This window comes from Pseudopodoces humilis, chromosome 27 (genome assembly GCF_049639895.1).
Source record: "Pseudopodoces humilis isolate 2021_Gansu_Grassland_sample_001 chromosome 27, ASM4963989v1, whole genome shotgun sequence".
Classification (NCBI taxonomy): Eukaryota; Metazoa; Chordata; class Aves; order Passeriformes; family Paridae; genus Pseudopodoces; species Pseudopodoces humilis.
The window spans coordinates 45,384-62,865 of NC_142226.1; the positions used below are offsets into that span (position 1 = coordinate 45,384).

A 17,482-nucleotide genomic window follows, 5' to 3' on the forward strand; every position below is an offset into this window, starting at 1 on the left:
GGCGGCCACGGGCGGAAGCGGAAGCGCTGCCGTGTGTCGGCGGGCGGCGGAGGGAGCGCAGCAGTGGCGGCGGCGCTTCGGTGTTCCCGCGGGTCATGGGGAGGTACGGGGAGCTCGAGGGAGCTGCGCGGAGCACCTGGGGATTCCACACCAAATCCGGGAGGGAGCACAAGAGTGGGCGCTGAGTTGGTCCCGGTGGCGGTCGGTGACCTTCGCTTTGCCCCACGACTCCCAGCGGAGACGTTCTGCACTGGGAGAGGGATTCGTTCCCATCCCGGCGGTCTCCGTGGTGCTGGTGAGCCCTTTAAGCTGGGAATGTTCAGCCTGGAGCAGAGAAGGCTCCAGGGAGCGCTCAGAGCCCCTTTCAGTGCCTAGAGGGCCTCCAGGGGAGCTGGAGAGGGACTGGGGACAAGGCACGGAGGAGCAGGACACAGGGAATGGCTTCCCACTGCCAGAGGGCAGGGATGGATGGGATATTGGGAAGGAGTTCCTCCCCGTGAGGCTGGTGGGGCCCTGGCACAGGTTGCCCAGAGAAGCTGGGCATGATGCTCCTTCATCCCTGGAAGTGCCCAAGGCCAGGTTTGAGGGGCTTGTAGCCAAGTGGGACAGTGGAAAGTGTTCCTGCCCATGGCAGGGGATGGAATGAGATGACCTTAAGGTTTCTTCCCACCCAAACCATACTGAGATTCTATGATTGTATTTAGATACTTGGTTGTGGTTAATGAAAGTGGGATCCCCCTGAGCACTCCAGGGAATGTGCTGTTTGTCATGAATATGGAATTTAGTTATGGCTCTATTGCTGTGCTGTCGCAGAGCTGAACAAGTTGTGCTGATCGCAGCACCCAAACCTCCTCCTGCCCTGGAGGGAGCTGCTGCTGTGAAGGTCTGGGCTTGCCTGCACATCAGAAGGTACTAGAATGCTCTGTTTCCTGGCAGAAAAAGGCAAATTGGTCATATTTTTCTTCAGAATCCTGCTGGATGCTTGTCCTCTGCAACAGCGACTGTGTGATCTTTCTTGACAAAGAAATCTGTGGCACTGTAGTGAGGACAGCTTGTGAAAGTGTTTCCTGTAACCATCTTACACAGAATGGGTGATACAAAAAATATCAAATGTTTTTGTAGGAATGAGAGTTATGTGGAAGAGAAGGATTCCAGAGTAGGTAATGCTGACTGGTGATGTTCTGGGAGGGGTGTGGGCTATGGCTTCTCCACTCACTGGGCTCACAGCAGTTGTTGTGCTTGTGACTGTGGAAGGTGCAGGGGATGAATTTCCTGTCACAGAGCAAAACTTCATTGAGCCTGGGGCTTAGAGCGAGCAGAAACAGAGGAGGTGCCAGTCAGTGTTTACCTCATGACCAACAATCTAAGTAACTTCAGCACCTGGAGGATAACCACACAATCCGCTTGTGGTTCACCACTGGGAGCTCCATAAATCCCACTCTATTTCCTTGGCTGTCAGTTGCCCAGTGAGGGAAGAACAGGGGCAGGTGTGGGCACACACGTGTTCCTCCCCCTCTGAGCATCAGATTGTGCTCTCAGAGCGCAAAATGAACCAATGTTCTCAGTCCCACATGGAGGGGTTACTGAAGGCTGGGCTGTGAGTGTGATGCTGCCAAAAGCAAGACCCCCCCTGCTCCGTGGAGACCCCAGGGAGGCAGGGTCCTGCCTTCTCTCTGGGACTCTGGATTGTGGGCATGGTGTATTCCATGCTGCTGCAGCAGGAACAAGCCATGTCCTGCAGTTAAATCTGCTTTGAATGGTCTGTTCTTTGTGGAAAATGGGTTCAGGAAGACTGTGTTGGGGTGGATGTGGGGGTGTTCAGCTCAAGGGATGAATGGGTGGTGGGTCAGTGCTGCTGGAAAACTTAATTTTCTGAACACCAGGGAAGGTTTTCTCTGCTACTAAGCATCACTTCTCCCCTCATGCTGTGAGCAGAGATTGCTGTCAGAACATTGCACTTTTCCCTGGACAAACACTTGTTCACCCTGCTGAATTCTATTTGCTGGCTTTCATGGCTTTCCTCTCCCTTTCCAGTTGACTGCTTTGGATCCCCACAACCCCAAGAAGAAGCAGGACCTAGACAAACTTTATGATCTAAAAGCTAAAGCCCAACAGATTATGAACCAGTTTGGCACTTCTACCTTGATCAACCTCTCCAACTTCTCCTCAATTAAGCCAGAACCAGCCAGCACCCCCCCGCAGAGCTCCATGGCCAACAGCACCACTGTGGCAAAGATGCCAGGAACACCCTGTGGAGGAGGGCGTCTCAGTCCTGAAAGCAACCAGGTAAATCCATCCCTGACTTTGGGACAACAGAGATGATGCTTAGACATCACAAGCATCACAGACTTGCCTGTGGCTTCATTTGCCTTCTTTATATCACCAGCAGAAATAAAATGTTTAAAGTTGTCAGTTACTGAGTGAGCAAAACTTCCTCACAGAGTTCTGCTCTCCCAGGTGCTTCCTGGCTGGATGGGGTTTGGATGCGGGAGGTGTAGAGATTTTTCCAGTCTTAGGAAAGTGTATATTGGGGTGTGACAGGGGAAGTTATTTTTAAATGGGATTTAGATGGGAGAAATACAGGGAGAAATGGGTGATGAAGGTGCAGGTTGCTCAGAGAAGCTGTGGCTGCCCCATCCCTGAGAGTGTCCAAGGCCAGGTTGGATGGGGCTTGGAGCAGCCTGAGATAGTGGAAGGTATCCCTGCCCATGGCAGGGGGTGGGATGACACAGACTTCAAGGTCCCTTCTAACTCAACCTGTCATGGAGCCTTTGATGCACATAAAACAAACTGCTGCCCAGGGAATGCCCTGGCATTGCTTCCCAGTGGCTTTGCTGGCACCTGGACTCTTTGGAAGTGTGCTAGACCCCAGCACAAAACAGCCACAACAGTGAAGGAATGAGGAAGGGCAGGAATTTCCCATCCATGTCTGGTTGACCTGACCAGGCTGACAACTTCCATCCATATCCTTTAAGACTCAGCATCCTGTTCTTCAGGATGTGTGACACAGATGTGTGGTTTCTGCTCCTGCCAAGTCTGACTGCCCTGGAATAACCCAGCACTCCCATACCTCTGTTTTCCATGTGAAGCACTAAAGCTGATAAGTGCTAGAGCCATGGAAATGCTTCCCTCGTGCCCTGAGCACATCTTTAATCACTGTTCAAATCAAGTGCTGATTGCACTTGCTGTCTGCATCTTAACAGTTGTAGTTTTGCCTTTCCTCTCCTTGCCAACAGTATTTTAGTGCTGGAAACATTTATCCTGGCAGCTGCACTCCAGTTGTTGACCAGAGCAACCACTGGTGATTGAAAATTAGTCCTTAATGCCTGATATTTCTTATCTCTGCCATTCCTGAGCTGATAGACTGTGTCAACAGCGTGACTCGGCCCTGGGGGCAGGGGGGAGGAGGTGGTTGTAGCTGCACTCCATGGGCAGCCTCTTTGCTGGAGCAGGGCAGTAAATCCTTCTCTCCTCCCACATGCTCAGGTTTTAACCAAGAAGAAATTGCAGGACCTAGTGCGTGAGGTGGATCCGAACGAGCAGCTGGATGAAGATGTGGAAGAAGTAGGTTCCAACCCGTGGAAGGGACTGCAGAAAGAGTTAATTTGGGATTTGTCACAGATCAGTGGCCCTTTGTCCAAGGAGAGAGCATTGGTTCGTTTAACGTTTGTTTTCCCATGCAGCCTTCAGCCATCCCTGTTTTTATGCATCCCAGTCCCAAAAAGGCTTTTAAAATAGCAATTGCAGTAAACACCTATGAAATCCACTCCTTTGAGTGGAATTTTGGGCACCACAATATAAGAAAGATCTAGAACTATTGCAGGGCACTCAAAGGAGGCTGAAGGTGGGGAAGGATCAGGAGGGACAACAAGAGGAGTGGCTGAGGGCACTTCATGTGTTCAGCTGGAGCAGAGTAGACTGAGGGCAGAGCTCAGTGGGGGCTGCAGCTTCTCCCGAGAGGTAGCACCGATCTCTGTTCTCTGTGACCAAGGACAGGACCCAGGGAATGGCTGGAGATCAGGGTAAGGTTCTTCTCCCAGAGGGTGATTGCGTGCTGAACAGGCTCCCCAGGCATCCAGACTCACGGAGCATTTGGAGAACACTCTCAGGCACAGGGTGAGGATTGCTGGGGTGTCCTGTGCAGGGCCTAGAGTTGGTCTGGATGATCCTTCAAATTCAGGACATTCTGTAATTCTAAATACCAGCTTCTGAGAGCTTGTTTTCATCTTCTCATGTAATTTCAACTGCTCAGTGCTGACCAGACTGGTTGTTGCCCTTGTTCCACCACAGATGCTGCTACAGATTGCTGATGACTTCATTGAGAGTGTGGTGACAGCTGCCTGCCAGCTTGCACGGCATCGCAAGTCCAACACCCTGGAAGTGAAAGACGTCCAGTTGCACCTTGGTGAGTGACTTTTATCTGTTTCTTTCCCCTCTAGCCCCAGATCTCAGCTCCTCCTGGAGTAAGGGCACAGCTGCAGTGCTGTGGTGGAAATGTGTGAGTAGATAATGCATCCCTGCCCATGGCAAAGGGCTGGAACTGGATGAGCTCTAATGTCTCTTCCAACTGAAACCATTCTGTGAATTGCAGAGCGCCAGTGGAACATGTGGATCCCAGGCTTTGGTTCTGAAGAAATCAGGCCCTACAAAAAAGCCTGCACTACAGAAGCTCACAAACAGGTAAGAAGCCCTCACAAGACCAGGAATCACAAGGAAGGCTGATATGGGGATGGTGGTCATGGCCTCCTGGCACTGTGAATTTGTGGCCTCTTCCAAGTGTTTCAGACTGGAAATGACTTCCAGAGTCTCCTGACCTGTTTGTGTGGGGGGTTGAGGTTGCTGTGTCTCCTCAGCTATGTTGTCTTTTCTCAGAGAGAAGCAGCAGCTCTTGATGTTTGGGAGGGTTAAAACCCTGAGCTGCACTTCTCAACTGCCCCTGGCAACTCCATCTCTGTGCAAAGGGACTGAAAACACCCTTAATTTTGCTTTAAAACTGCATTGGGCCATTGCTTTTTAAGCCATCGTCAGAGCCTAGAAGGAGCTGCCCTGCAGTGGGTTCATGGGTGATGCTGCAGCTCCCACTGGGCAGAGAGAAGGACCTTGAGGTGGGCTTTGATTCCACAGCCCCAGGGTGCCAAGTGGAGCGGCACACACTCCCTTCTCTGACTTCAGCCTGGGACCCCATTAAGATTCAAACAGACCTGAAAGACCTGTGTGGGAAACAAGTCAGGCAGCGTCCTGGAGTACCTGGGATGCCTTGTTCCTGCTGTGGGTGGTTGTGCAGTCACCTGCTCTGAGCTGCTTCTCATGGAAAACCCTCTCTTGTTGCAGAGAATGGCACTGATCCGCAAAACTACCAAGAAATAGCTCCTGAGCAGAGCCAGAGACACCAGGACACCTGTCTCTCCACTGAAGCCTCCGTGATGTCACCTGTGGGATACTTTTTTAATGCTTTACAGAAAAGCATCTATTTTTTATTAATGGTGCAGCAATATCTTGACTTGATGAGGACACCTGCCAAAAACATTCTATGCCCTGTTCTTCGATCCTCCTCAGAGTGCAACATATCTCAAACAGAGACTTTTATTTGTGACTTGAAAGTGGTTTATCGTACAAGTGATTATCCAAGGGACAGAGCATTTGATCGTGTGTGGGACAGTATTAGAAGCATCTGTAGAGGTTTTTGTTTCCTCCTTCCTGCCCGTATCTGGTCCAGTACTTTGTAATGTCAGTGTTTATATAAATACTTGCATTTGTTTTTCATGAATAAAGAAATTATTCTAAGCTGCTGGCATAGGCTTGTGCTCTTTAGGCAGCATTGCACAGGGATGGCAGGGGCCCTGTCACCTCAGCTCCGTGTGTGGTGCTATTCTGTGAGAGATCTGAGAGCAGAATTATGGAATATTCTGAGCTGGAAAAGATCCCCAAGGATTATTGAGTCCAGCTCCTGGCCTGCCCAGGACACCTCACCAATCCCACCCTATGCCTGAGAGCGTTGTCCAATGCTCTCTGGAGCTGTGGCAGCCGTGCGTTGCCAAGCACCCTCTGGGGTAAGAGGGTTTCCTAATACGCAATTATTTCAATTTCAAGTGCAATTATCAAATTACACCGCTTCTTCACCAGCTGTTTCCTGGGTCCTGTCCCTGGTCACTGGAAGCAGAGATCAGAGGTGTCCCTTGGGAGGGGCTGCAGACACTGGTGAGTCTCCTGTTTCCTCCAGGGGGAGCAAACCAAGTGCCTTCAGCTGCTCTTCCAGAGGTTTCCCCTCCAGACCCTTCTAGATCACAAGGATTTGGCCAGTCCCTCACTTGCCATTCAAGGACGGCCAGGTCACTTCCCTCCTGACCTCCAGCTCAGAGTGAGTCCCTTCACAATTGTTGGGAGATTTGGACTGTTGGGAGGGGGATGTTGTGACATGATGTTCCTGAAGTCAAGGTCCCCTGATTCTGTCTGTGCCTGGACATTAAACACATGCCCCTGCCTGTTCCTGCTGTTCTGCTCAGGGAAGCTCCAGGGGCTGTTATGGGGATGAGGAAGTTGACAGCACTGCAAACGCCCCTCCGTGACAGGAAGGCTCCTGCAGCCCTAGGCAGAGCTGGGCTCATCCTCCCTGTCCAGCTTTCTGGAGGCTCCTGGTACCTGTAGGGGAAACCAGGGTGCGTGAAGTGATTCTAGGACCATCCCAGGCTCACTCCTCATGTCACTGTGGGATGAGGAGCCTGGTGAGCTCCTTTCTGCAGCCTTGTACGGAGGGTTTTTTTGCAAATTACATTGTATGAAGATCAATCTAAAAGAGAAAGCATGAATGGTATGTCATTCTTTTTCCTTTGGGCTCAACTAGTCATGTACTCAGCCAGAATGGCAGATACATTATCTGAGTTCCATGATAAATTTGTCACTTTTAATTCTATTTGGGAAGACTTAAAGAATTCAGGGCTTTATGATTAGGATCTCAGTCAGTACAAGAGAGAATAGGAGAAGGGGTGACATTGACTTCTGCAGGCCTGTGAAGTCCCACTGGAGGACTTCACCCTTCCAACACGCTTCCTCTTTCCCAGGAAAACACAGGCAGGCAGAGGGTGACCAGAGGTATTTAATGTGGCCATGCCACTCCTGCCTGTGTCTGGCTGCTCCATATCCACTTCCCCTCTTGAGCCCAGCGTGTCCCTGCCTTGCCAGTGTCCCCGGCTCTAGCACGAGCATTTCTTCTGCTTCTTCTCCAGTGCCTGAGCCTTGGGCAGCACTGGCAGCGGGACGCTGCTCTTCACCCCATCCCATGCCTCGGTAGCTACCAACTGCCCCGTCTGCAGCGCTTGGTAAATGGCCACTGTCAGCATCTGGAAGGCCTGGACCACATTGGAAGCGTCTTTGGCTGAGGTCTCCACGTACTGGACACCCAGTGAGGCCGCCAACTTCTCCGCCTCTCTCTGGCCCACCCGGCGCTGCCCAGACAGGTCACTCTTGTGCCCCACCAGCAGGAAGACCATACGGAAAGGCTGGATTGTGTCAGTCACCTCCCGGTGCCATTGCCGGATGCTCTCAAAGGACGCGCGGTTAGTGAGGTCGAAAAGCAGCATCCCCCCAGCCGAGTTGCGGTAGTAGGAGCGAGTCACGGACCTGGGGTGCCAAGAACAGGGAGGGTGAGTGGCCAACCCTGTGCCACCTCAGACAGCATGTTCCCTGCCTGCAGAGTGGTCCTGGCTAGGACCTGCTTCTGCAAGCAGCACCTTGTGTTCAAATCACCATGAATGAGAATCAGCCTTTTGCTGTGTAAGAGTTCCAGGGTTTCTGCTCAACCACCAAAGCTCATCTGTCTCCTGCAGTCACAGCCCCCAAGTGCCCCTGTGTCTGCAGCCATGTCCACAGGGCTCCACCATCCCTGCTGTCACGGTCCTGGAACTCTTCTGTCCCTGCTGCCATGTCCCCAGTACTTTCCCATCTCTGCTGCAACAGTCCTCTCTCATTCCTGCAAACAACCCTCCCATTCCTGCAAACCCAGATTTTCCACTCTCCCATCCCCTGTAGCCACATCTCCCAAGCTTTCTTGTCCCCAGGAGCTGCCTGGCTGGTGGAGACAGCCCCACAGTGAAGTGTGGAGGCTCCTAGCAGCTGAGCTGAGGAAGATGTTTCACCCAGCACCCAGTAGGCTCCCAGCTGTTCCCCAGCCCCTCTGCACCTAGTGTGGCAGGAGGGTTCTTGGGGGAGTACTGTATCCCAAAGCTGGAGCAAGGACTTACAAGGCAGTCCCAAGGGCTCCTTTCCCTTAGCTTTGGCTTTTGGCATGGTGGTTCCTCACACAAAGGGACAAATGGGAACACAGCCACACCAAGGACCTCCTTGGGCTTGCAATCACACTCCACCCCAAATCTGGAGGGGGACATCCACCTCCACCACCCCATGGACCCACCTGAATCTCTCCTGCCCGGCTGTGTCCCAGAACTGCAGCTTCACTTGCAGCCCTGGCTCCAGCTCCACGAATTGGACGTAGAAGTCCACCCCCACTGTCTGGTTGACAGTGTCTAGGAAGACACCCTCGGTGTAGCATTGCAGCAGGGAAGATTTCCCCACTGTTGAGTCCCCCAGCATGATCACCCGGAACTGGTACTGCCACCGTGGCTCCATCTGTGCCTCTGCTGGCTGCCAGGACCTGCCACCCCCGCACCAGGAGCGTGTTCAGGCAGGCAGAGAGCTCCTCCACCCAGGAGGCGTTCCCAGCACCACTGGTGCTGCATGGCCCCTTTGGAGCCCCTTTGTCCCCTTTATTTTGGCTCCATCCAGCTGGAAGAACTCAGGGGTGCCTGCTCCCATTTTCCCATGGACAGGACACCCTGAAAAGTGTCCCAGACAAGGGGAGCTGTTGTCCCACCAGCAATGCCCCCCAAAGCAGAGGATCCCCCATGCCATGGTATGAGTGCTGTGCCTCTGCCTGGGATGCAGAGCTTGGCACAGCCTTTTAGTGTGGAAAAGCCTTAGGTTTATTAAAAACGCTCCTACAGCAGAGTATTATTTTTCAGAGCCCCCCAATTAAGGTTTGAAATAATCCCAAGCCCAGGTGGAAGACCCAAACCTCATAATCACCCAAGGGCTGCAGGTGCTGCGTGGAGAGAGAAGCATCCTCACGGGTTGGGGTCCCACATCCCCCTGTCCCCATCAGCACTGGCAGTACTCCTGGGGCTCTCTCCCTGCTGGGGGCTGGCGGCGACTCTGGCTGGGGATGAGCCTGATGCCATCACATTCCTGGTGTGGGGCAAGGATCCCCAGTACCAGCTGGATACTCCCAGCCAGTGTCTAGAAGGCCAACTCCACGTTGACATTGCTGCAGGCCAAGGTCTCCACAAAGGCCATGCCCAGGGTGGTGGCGAGGTGTCCGGCTTCCTCTGCTGACACGTTCGCTCGGCCACCAGGTCACACTTGTGTCCCACCAGGACAAAGACAGGCAGCCGGTCCCCTGCAGCCTCACAATACCACTCAGAGACATGCTCGAAAGATGCCCGATTGGTGAGGTCGAAGACTAGCAGCACCCGCACTGCACTCCGGTAGAAGGACCTGGTGATGGACCTGGGTATACCCAGCAGGGTTTCAATGTCTCACACTGACAGCCCTAGGACGGGGCTTGGGAGATTTTTGGGTGATAGATCAGACCTCGGGAGTGGGAACGGGAGACCTGTCTTGGCTATTTACAGCCCTGTTTTCTGTTCAGCAACCCTCCCCCCAGACTGAGGGGGCTCCAGAGGAGACCTGTGGGGTTTTCAGGGACTCTGTGGTACCATTGTACTTCCAACAGCCCCCAGGTGTAGTGGGGATAGGGCAGCACTGGACAGAAACAGGGCACCACCAGGACGAACCTTGGGGTTCCCAAAAGGTTCCCAGGGATGGGGAGGGCCTGGGAGCCCAGCTCCAGCCACATCACTTTGCTCTTCAGCTCTTCATGCCCCATTTGAGCCTCTCTTACACTCCCAGGTGCTCCTGGGAGTTGATTGGTCTGATGTAATCAGGAAAGAAACCACCCTGCCCCAACCCACCAGCACACCGCAACCAGCACCCGGCCCTGCTCCCCTGAACAGCTCCAGTGTCACTGCAAGCTCAACACAAGGTGTCACTGGCCCCTAAAGCATCACCATCCCCGAGAGCTATCGCTGCCTGTCTGTGCACATCTGGCCCGGGATTTACAAACACCCCAGGCTGGGAGGATGACTCAGTGGGGTGGGGGTGCTGGGGTCCACATACCCACCTCACCTGAACCGCTCCTGGCCAGCCGTATCCCAGAGCTGCAGCTTGGCCTTGATGGTGGGCGACATCAGGATAGTCTGGCTGTAGAACTCGACGCCGATGCTTGGGCCAGGGGTGGCTACCCCACCAGGACCCCCACTCAGCCTGTCAGCAAAGCAGCGCAGCAGTGAGGACTTGCCCACGGCCATGTCCCCTAGCACGATGATGCAGAACTGGAAGTGTCCCTCAGGGTCAAGATCCTGGTGGGAATCTGTCACATGGCTGAGCTGGCTGGATCCTGACCCACTGCATTCCTGCTGTGCTAGCAGCAACAGGACAGGCCTCCACCCTTGTCCCCACCCCACCTGGGGACAGGGATGGCTCTGGCCCCAAACTGTCCCAGGGAGAACTGTCCCAGCTGCCAGCTCAGTCCTCATCCTTCCCAGTAACACTGAGGAAAGTAAGAGGGTTACATCTTCCCAGGTTTACATACAAAAAAAAAAAAAAGAAAAGTTTCGAGCTGCTGCATAGTTATAACCACCTAGGAAAATCACTGAATTAAGTGATTATTTAAATTCCCGTTTTTAAAACTATTTTTTTCCCATTTGCCTGCTTCCCAACCTCCAAACTCCAAAACACACACCCTAGTAACAGCCCAACATTTCAAACTTCAGCAGCAACACAAGTTCACGCTAATCATTTCCTTGCACATTCTAGCATTTAGTCTTTGTTGCTGCCAGGATGCTGTTTAGTGTTGCCACACACCAGCTGTCTCTGCTGCCTAGCTTTGGTGACAACAGGGACAGCCAGGCAGTGAGTGCACACTCACTGGTGTCCCCCAGAAGACAGGATTCTGGAAGAGCTGGGAGACACTCCACAGGGAAGAGGCTCTCAAGACCTGCAGGTAAGAGACCAGAGGGGTCAGAGGCACCAGCTCAATATTCCAGGACAAAGCACTCTTGGCACCCACGTTACCTCAGGTGCAGAGACTTTGCCACTGTCCAGCCATCCAGAGACAGAAGAGAGCAGCTCCAACTGAGAGACTGTGGTTCCCCACCACCCATTTTTCTCTATGGTGGGAAAACAGGCAACCAGAATCACCAAGGCTCCAGCTGAGGGTGTTGGAGCACCCCAAGGTTGCAGGAGCTGCTCTAGCACTACCATGAAGGGCCAGGTGTTTCTGCACTCCACAGACCTCTGCTGAGTGCTGGGGGGGGGGGGGGGAGTCACACCCTACCGTGCAGCAAGAACAGAAACTCACCTGTGAGCACAGGTGAGCTCCACTGGACGGGGATGTCACAGTACAGCTGGCTTGGGCTGGCCAAGGTAAATCTGACCATAACACAAATCCAGTTCAGCTAGCCTAGTTCATGTCTGAACATGAACATGTCCCAGGATAAATTATAGGGGACCCTCCGCCAGCCCCATCCAAGCTGAGAAGAAAGCACACAAATGGCCAGGAAGATGGGCAGGGAGAGACGTATCAGCCAAGGCCATCTAGCCCAGGAAACTTTGAGTATTTAAGCGAGTTCTGAATAATTAACGAAGTTGTTTGTCTCACGAGCACCTGGAGCATGAGTTGTGGGTTTATGTCTCCCCACCCACGACCTGCACCTTACAAGGGGATGCTCAGGCTCCCTGTCTCAGAGCCAACCCAGCCTCACCCCATCCCAATGCAACTCAAAACACAGGAGACACCACAAGGATTTGAAGTAATTGCATTTATTACAACTTGTGTCACACACAGAGAATATTCTAAGTTGGAAGGAACTCACAGGGATCCCCGAGTCCAGCTTTTAAGTGAATGGCCTGTACAGGGATCAAACCCACCACCTTGGCATTACTGGCTCCCTGCTCTAACCAAGCGTTTGATGTGCAGACCCCCACCTGAGAAAACTCCATGGAACAGACTGTTCTTCCATGTGGAGCATCTGATCGGGAGACTGGGCAACACTTGAAGCCAAACCAATTTCATCTCCCTCCACGGCGGGGGAGTGGAGCCCAGAAATCGGGCTGATCCCACTCGGTGGAGCTCACAGCTTGGGAAGGAGCCAGGATCTGGCTCTGCAGAGCTCCCACTTCTGGAGGAGAGAGCTGGGAAAAAACAGTCTGACACTGCAGCACCAAGTCCCTCAAGGATGGCTCACCCTCTGCTCAGGCCTGAAAAAAGGGATAAAATACAAACCAGCTGAGTGATAAGCAGTTGGGCTCAGCGCTGCGTCAAGATTCCATCCACGTTCCAGAATTTCTGTTTTTTCCCTACCCACTCATGCCCGGCCTCAGCCCCATATCCGCAGGACTCATTCAACAGTCTCCAGACTCGGGAATCATCATAGACCAGGCTGCACTGCCACTGATTTCACCCACACCTTGCACCACAGATCACAACTCTGGTTAACTAAAAGCCTCTGAAACGAGGTTGATAATTCCCACCTGCACAGTCCAGGTAAAAAACTGGCCACTTCTAGCACAGGCAGTCAGCTTGAACTGGACCCTGTCCTTCAGACCCCACTCCAGATCATGAAATACCAGAATGGTTTGGGTTAAGAAGGCACCTTAAAAGCTCCACCCTGCTCATGACATGGGCAGGGACACCTTCCACCAGACCAGGATGGCCTAAGCCCCATCCAACCTGGCCCTGGACACTTCAGGGATGAGGCAGCCACAGCTTCTCTGGGTAACCAGGGCTTCCTCATACTCACAGCCAAGAATTTCCTCCCAGCATCTAGTTTAAACTTACTGTTCCCTAGGGGACGACTCACATGCTCCACACGGCAGCATCCCCACAACTCAGGTCCTATGGGAAGCAAGCTGAAGCCCTTGGGACAGGGCTATCAAGTTCTCACCCTTTTCCAGATTAACTGCTGAAAAAACAAGAGAGAGAGTTTAGTGCCTGAAGCTGATGGGTCACTGTAAATCCATGGCTCAGATACTCCCAACAAATCCCAACCCTCGGACTCTCACAGCACCTCTGCCCCCTGTGCCCAGCATTTATCCCTTCTCCTGACCAGGACTTTCCTTCCCAACCAGACTTCCCAAAACAGTAAGGCCAACACAGTCTGTCTTCCTAGTGGCCCCTCTCAGCATATGACACACCTGCAGAGAGCCCAAGACCAGCATGAATTTTACTCTTCCTCCTTTTTCGACCACAAGATCGGTATTCAGATCTGATGGGAAAGGGATTTGGAGGGATGTGCTGTGGAGATCCAACAAGGGTACTACCTTCTCACCTGGGTTTATCCATCAGATGGGTGAGCTCTGGAACACCCAGGAGCCCTGGAAGACATCGTAACATACCCCCAAAATCAGCAGTGGGCTGCAGACTCTTGTAGACACACCTCTGACTCATTCCACCCTAAAACCACATGCAAAGAACAGCCCAATTCCTAAAAATGTATTGGAGGGGTGAGTGACAGTCATGGACAAAAGAGGCCCAGCAGTCAAAGACCCTCCCATTGCTCTGGCATGTTGCTGGAGACCTGTAGCTACTGCATGGAGCCACAGCTCTTGGATAAACATGCAGGTACACATGGAGCTTAAACGGTAAAGTCTATAACAGAGCAGTCAACTGGCTCTGGATCAGGGATGATTCCCAGTTCTGCCTCTAGTGAGCCCCTGAGAGAGGAACTGCCCTTATCTCACCCATACATGATCCAGACGGAGCAAGAACTAAGGCAGTTTGCAGGGCCCAGCCCCAAGAACAAGCCCTGAGGATGCACAGCCTTGGAACAGCACATGCTGGCACTGTCTGACAGCAGAGGGGCAGGAAATGCTGCTGGTTCTTACTGTGGCCCAGGGAAGCCACAAAACCAACCAAATGCTCAGCACAATGGAGGACTCCAGAACCTGGACCACCCATCTTACCTGACCACAGCTGAGGCCATCACGAGACATCCCATGCCCTGGGATCACCTTCTATGCCAGGATGCTGCTGGGAAAAAAGTCTTGAGGTTTAAGTAAATTACAAGAATAATAAGTTAAAACAAAACTACAGAAAGATGGGATACACCCCTCCCTCCCACCGGTGCATCAATTTAGAACCCAGGGGCACGGATTTGCGGCAGCCGCCTACTTCCAGCACCAGCAACCCCCTAACCTATGGCGGGCCGTGTACTTTCCCGAAATGTTGCCGAACAGTTACAAAAGCTCCAACTGAGCGGCGACCGTCGAGGAAAGTCCCTTTGCTTTCGGCTCCTTTTTGACTGCATCTACCATAGCACCGACAGACGCAGCTTCGATAGGGCCGGGCGGGTCCGGGGGGCTCTCCCTCCCGCAGCTGCCTGTCCCGGGACAGGGGATCAGTTCAGCCTCGGGGGTCCCCCACTCACCTGGGGCCGGGCCCAGCCTGAAGAGGAGGGCGGGGTAAGGTCGCGCTGCCCTTCGCAGCCTTCGGAGCGCACCGAAGCGCTGCCGCCGGGAGCGATGCCCACGGGGCGTTGATGCGGCGGGAGAGGCCCAGCGAAGGAGGATGGCAGTGGATGGCCCCTGGTGATGGCCGCGCAGCTCACCCTACTCGCCGCCATAGCCGAAAGAGGAGGAAGTTCCTCCGCGGCCATTTTTTATACCGCGGCAGTGTGGGCTCCGATTGGCTGCTGGTGCCGGGCCCTCCCGCGGAGGATTCTGGGAGTTGTAGGTCGCACTGCCCACAGCCCTCGCCGTCCTTCCTGCCTTCCCCCTTCCAGCCGCCCACTCCACCCCATCCCAAAGGATAACGGAGGCCCCCGAACAACCTGCTCTAGTAGCAAGTGTTCTTGCCCATGGCAGCAGGTGGAATGAGATGAGCTTTGAGTCCCCTGCCAACCCCAACTATTTCATGATCCCATGATTCACAACCCCTACTAGCACTGGGAGCAGCTGCACACCCCCACCCCATCTAAATGACTCTCCAGTTCAGGTGAGACAAATACAGTTTCTCTCTCCTTCCGCATGCAAGGTCCACACCAAGGGTTACTCTCTGAAAAACTGAAGCCAGTAGCTATGTTTCCCCTATTCCTTCCTCCCTTTTGGAACGGCGGAGTACTCCACCCTTGGGGAATAGAAGGAAAGGTTCTTGGAAACAGAAGTCTGATTGCCAACATAGTACCTCTGTAAGGCTCCTGGGTCATGATTTATAATCCGTGGAAAGGATTTAAAATGGGTGCACCTGCCAACGGGCTGGAAAGGAGTGCTGGAACAGCTGCTGGTGCTGATTCTGAAGGCACACCCATTGTGGGAAATCAGCTGGAAAAGCCTGAGACTGCTTCCTGCCCAAACCCTGGAGAAAGGGCAAAAAGGATGGTCATGTTTTAATCTGTTCTGAGCAAGTGAGCAGATGAGAAAATTCCCAGCGTTCAGTAATGGTCTTTTGAGCTGGTAATTTCCTCCAAACATGGTAGATCAGCAATAAAATAAACCCTCAGCTGTTTAAGGCCAAGTCTAGGAATAAGCCTCAAACTTTGTGTGGCCAAACCCTCCCCAAGACAACTCTTGCCAAAGCTGTCAGGTACCAGGTACAAGCAACTACTCCCATTCTCCTCCTCTGTGGATCTCAGAGCTGCTCTGCCAAGTCACGAGGCAATCCCTGGAGTCTCCTTGGCACAGCCACTTATACAACATGTGCCTAGAAATCATGTCAAATCTTAGGGCAGGGTAGAACCTGGGAGATTACTGTAGGAAAAAAAAGCCATCAACCTTCCCCAAAAATTCAAACCTTGGCGAACATTGCTTGGAAACAGACTCATCCAAATGCTGAACTGGGAGAATCAACGAAACTGGGAGCAGCAATGAAAAGCACTGGATGCCCAGGAGACCTCAGCCTGACATGACAAGATGGATGCAGATCCAAGAGGGGCAGAGAAAACCCCACTGCATGTCCATGGTCAGCGAAGCCCTGATGAAACCTCGTGGGAATCTTTCACCAGCCTCTTCCACAGCACAAGACAGGGAGCATATGCTGGAAGAGGCTGCAGTTCCCAGCACCTGACAATGGGAGCAGACAATGCACTTGTCTTGTACAGACAAGACAGTACAGGGACCTGAAAACTATCAGTAAGGAAAAGCAGGTGTGCATTACTGATCCAGGTGTTGTAGTGCCTGTGGCTCCCTGGGACACCTCAAGGGGACAAGGCAAGTCCTAGCCATCATCAGCTCTCAATCTCTGTCAACTGTTATCCACCATTGCTTTTTCCCTGGAAATTTTACAGCAGAGCAGTATGATCTTTGAATTATAGAATCATGGGACATCCTGATTTGGAAGGGGCCCACAAGCATCATAAAGTCCAACAGTCCTGCACAGAACACCCCAAGAATCCCACCACATGCCTGGGAAAAATGAGCGTGTGCCGAGCAGGACCCCAAGCCCCTTCCTAAAAAAATGCACTTGGCAAAGCCATTTTGACTTGGAATAACTTCTAAGGAAGAATAAAAGGAGATATTTTCTGAAGAAATGCTCTAACCAGGAGAAAAGGGAAAGCGAGCTCTGTCATTGACATTTCCTGAAGCAGCTCTGTCAGTTTCTGCTACTGCATTTTAAATTCATACCCCATCCTGCCACAGAATTAGTTTCATGGTTAAGCAAATCCCAGGTTAAATCCAGAAATGGGTTTATCCAGTATGTTTACAAGATCACTGGGAGAAGGCTGGAAGGTAAAAATTCTACTCAGATCTTGTTTAGCAAAAGCTGAAGATTAACAAGCCAGTAATGAGAAACCAAGTACAGGAAGATTAGAGTCAAATATTTATCTCTGTTCCTCAAAAGGGATTCAGAGAAATTCCCAAGGGTGTTGTGTATGTCTCAGTGTGTGGGATATGAACCTGTCTCCAGAAACTGATCCAAATAACTGGAATTTTCTCTAGTCAGACTCACATGGAAAAAAAAAAAAAATTACCTTCAGCCCCTTTCAGCCCTTTAATCCATACATTTGCTAAAGAAATGCTTCCAGACTCCTCATCTATTTGGAAGCGGGTCAGGATCACCCCCAGGCCACCCCAATGTGCATTGTCAAGCTTTTAATTAAACACAGGCTAATGGCAAGGGGCCACCCCGCAGCCTCGGAGCTCAGCCTTTGGAAATCACCACTATGTGCCTGAGAACACCCATGTACCTCCACCTCTGCTGAACATACCCAGTCAGTGTAACTCAAAATGGGAATTGGAGTCCCTACAATTTCATCTAAATTGGATGATCGCATATTCAATAAAGAAGACAATAAGAGCATTTGAGTTGTTTTTGGAATTGCTATAAACCCTGCCTGCTTAAAGGCAGAGTGCTTCCTGATCTCCGTTGCTGATATAA

The 17,482-nt window shown here is 52.3% G+C and overlaps 3 protein-coding genes, 1 long non-coding RNA gene and 4 other non-coding genes across 15 annotated transcripts; 1 reads left to right on the plus strand and 7 right to left on the minus strand.

Annotated features, from left to right (window-relative positions):
• The first annotated feature begins 17 nt into the window (after nt 1-17).
• Nucleotides 18-5,784, plus strand: TAF12 (TATA-box binding protein associated factor 12). 5 transcript variants are annotated; one of them, XM_088067442.1, is made up of 7 exons: nt 25-103; nt 814-909; nt 2,035-2,286; nt 3,487-3,654; nt 4,291-4,405; nt 4,592-4,680; nt 5,332-5,784. In XM_088067442.1, the coding sequence occupies exons 3-7, from the start codon at nt 2,119-2,121 to the stop codon at nt 5,365-5,367; spliced, it is 576 nt and encodes a 191-aa protein (XP_087923568.1). In that variant the 5' UTR covers nt 25-103; nt 814-909; nt 2,035-2,118; the 3' UTR covers nt 5,368-5,784. The 5 variants fall into 5 exon arrangements, with proteins under 5 accessions (XP_087923567.1, XP_005529902.1, XP_087923568.1 ...); XM_088067441.1 differs by lacking the exon at nt 814-909 and having other exon boundaries at nt 18-103; XM_005529845.2 differs by lacking the exon at nt 814-909 and having other exon boundaries at nt 18-103; nt 3,487-3,564.
• Nucleotides 5,785-7,190: 1,406 nt separating this feature from the next.
• On the minus strand, nt 7,191-8,622 carry LOC102103086 (ras-related protein Rab-39B-like). The gene is made up of 2 exons (XM_005529847.2): nt 8,408-8,622; nt 7,191-7,617 (listed from the first exon to the last, which is right to left on the minus strand). Exons 1-2 carry the CDS (start codon nt 8,620-8,622, stop codon nt 7,191-7,193), a joined length of 642 nt encoding a protein of 213 aa, XP_005529904.1.
• A 666-nt stretch (nt 8,623-9,288) lies between these two features.
• LOC102113772 (ras-related protein Rab-42) lies at nt 9,289-11,549 on the minus strand. Its single transcript, XM_088067304.1, is given in 5 exon segments — nt 9,289-9,389; nt 9,392-9,558; nt 10,237-10,531; nt 11,039-11,107; nt 11,471-11,549. Coding segments are annotated over 5 exon segments (711 nt in total).
• A 366-nt stretch (nt 11,550-11,915) lies between these two features.
• On the minus strand, nt 11,916-14,748 carry LOC106628529 (uncharacterized). 4 transcript variants are annotated; one of them, XR_015774588.1, is made up of 5 exons: nt 14,538-14,748; nt 14,074-14,137; nt 13,440-13,485; nt 12,950-13,073; nt 11,916-12,369 (listed from the first exon to the last, which is right to left on the minus strand). It is a non-coding gene; the product is annotated as an uncharacterized LOC106628529 (long non-coding RNA). The 4 variants fall into 4 exon arrangements; XR_015774590.1 differs by having other exon boundaries at nt 13,440-13,564; XR_001331941.2 differs by having other exon boundaries at nt 14,074-14,140.
• LOC148182518 (small nucleolar RNA SNORD99) lies at nt 12,481-12,551 on the minus strand. The gene has a single exon (XR_015774610.1). It is a non-coding gene; the product is annotated as a small nucleolar RNA SNORD99 (small nucleolar RNA).
• LOC148182519 (small nucleolar RNA SNORA61) lies at nt 13,267-13,401 on the minus strand. The gene has a single exon (XR_015774611.1). It is a non-coding gene; the product is annotated as a small nucleolar RNA SNORA61 (small nucleolar RNA).
• LOC148182520 (small nucleolar RNA SNORA44) lies at nt 13,602-13,732 on the minus strand. The gene has a single exon (XR_015774621.1). It is a non-coding gene; the product is annotated as a small nucleolar RNA SNORA44 (small nucleolar RNA).
• On the minus strand, nt 14,316-14,458 carry LOC148182521 (small nucleolar RNA SNORA16B/SNORA16A family). Its single transcript, XR_015774619.1, has one exon. It is a non-coding gene; the product is annotated as a small nucleolar RNA SNORA16B/SNORA16A family (small nucleolar RNA).
• Nucleotides 14,749-17,482: the final 2,734 nt, after the last annotated feature.

Bases quoted from the DNA above. Each gene is read 5' to 3' on its own strand.
- LOC102103086 (XM_005529847.2), bottom strand. From the start codon at position 8,622: ATGGAGCCACGGTGGCAGTACCAGTTCCGGGTGATCATGCTGGGGGAC. The intron at 7,618-8,407 runs GTGGGTCCATGG...TTGGCACCCCAG, and splicing joins GCCGGGCAGGAGAGATTCAG to GTCCGTGACTCGCTCCTACT.
- TAF12 (XM_088067441.1), top strand. From the start codon at position 2,119: ATGAACCAGTTTGGCACTTCTACCTTGATCAACCTCTCCAACTTCTCC. The intron at 2,287-3,486 runs GTAAATCCATCC...CCACATGCTCAG, and splicing joins TCAGTCCTGAAAGCAACCAG to GTTTTAACCAAGAAGAAATT. The intron at 3,655-4,290 runs GTTCGTTTAACG...GTTCCACCACAG, and splicing joins TGTCCAAGGAGAGAGCATTG to ATGCTGCTACAGATTGCTGA.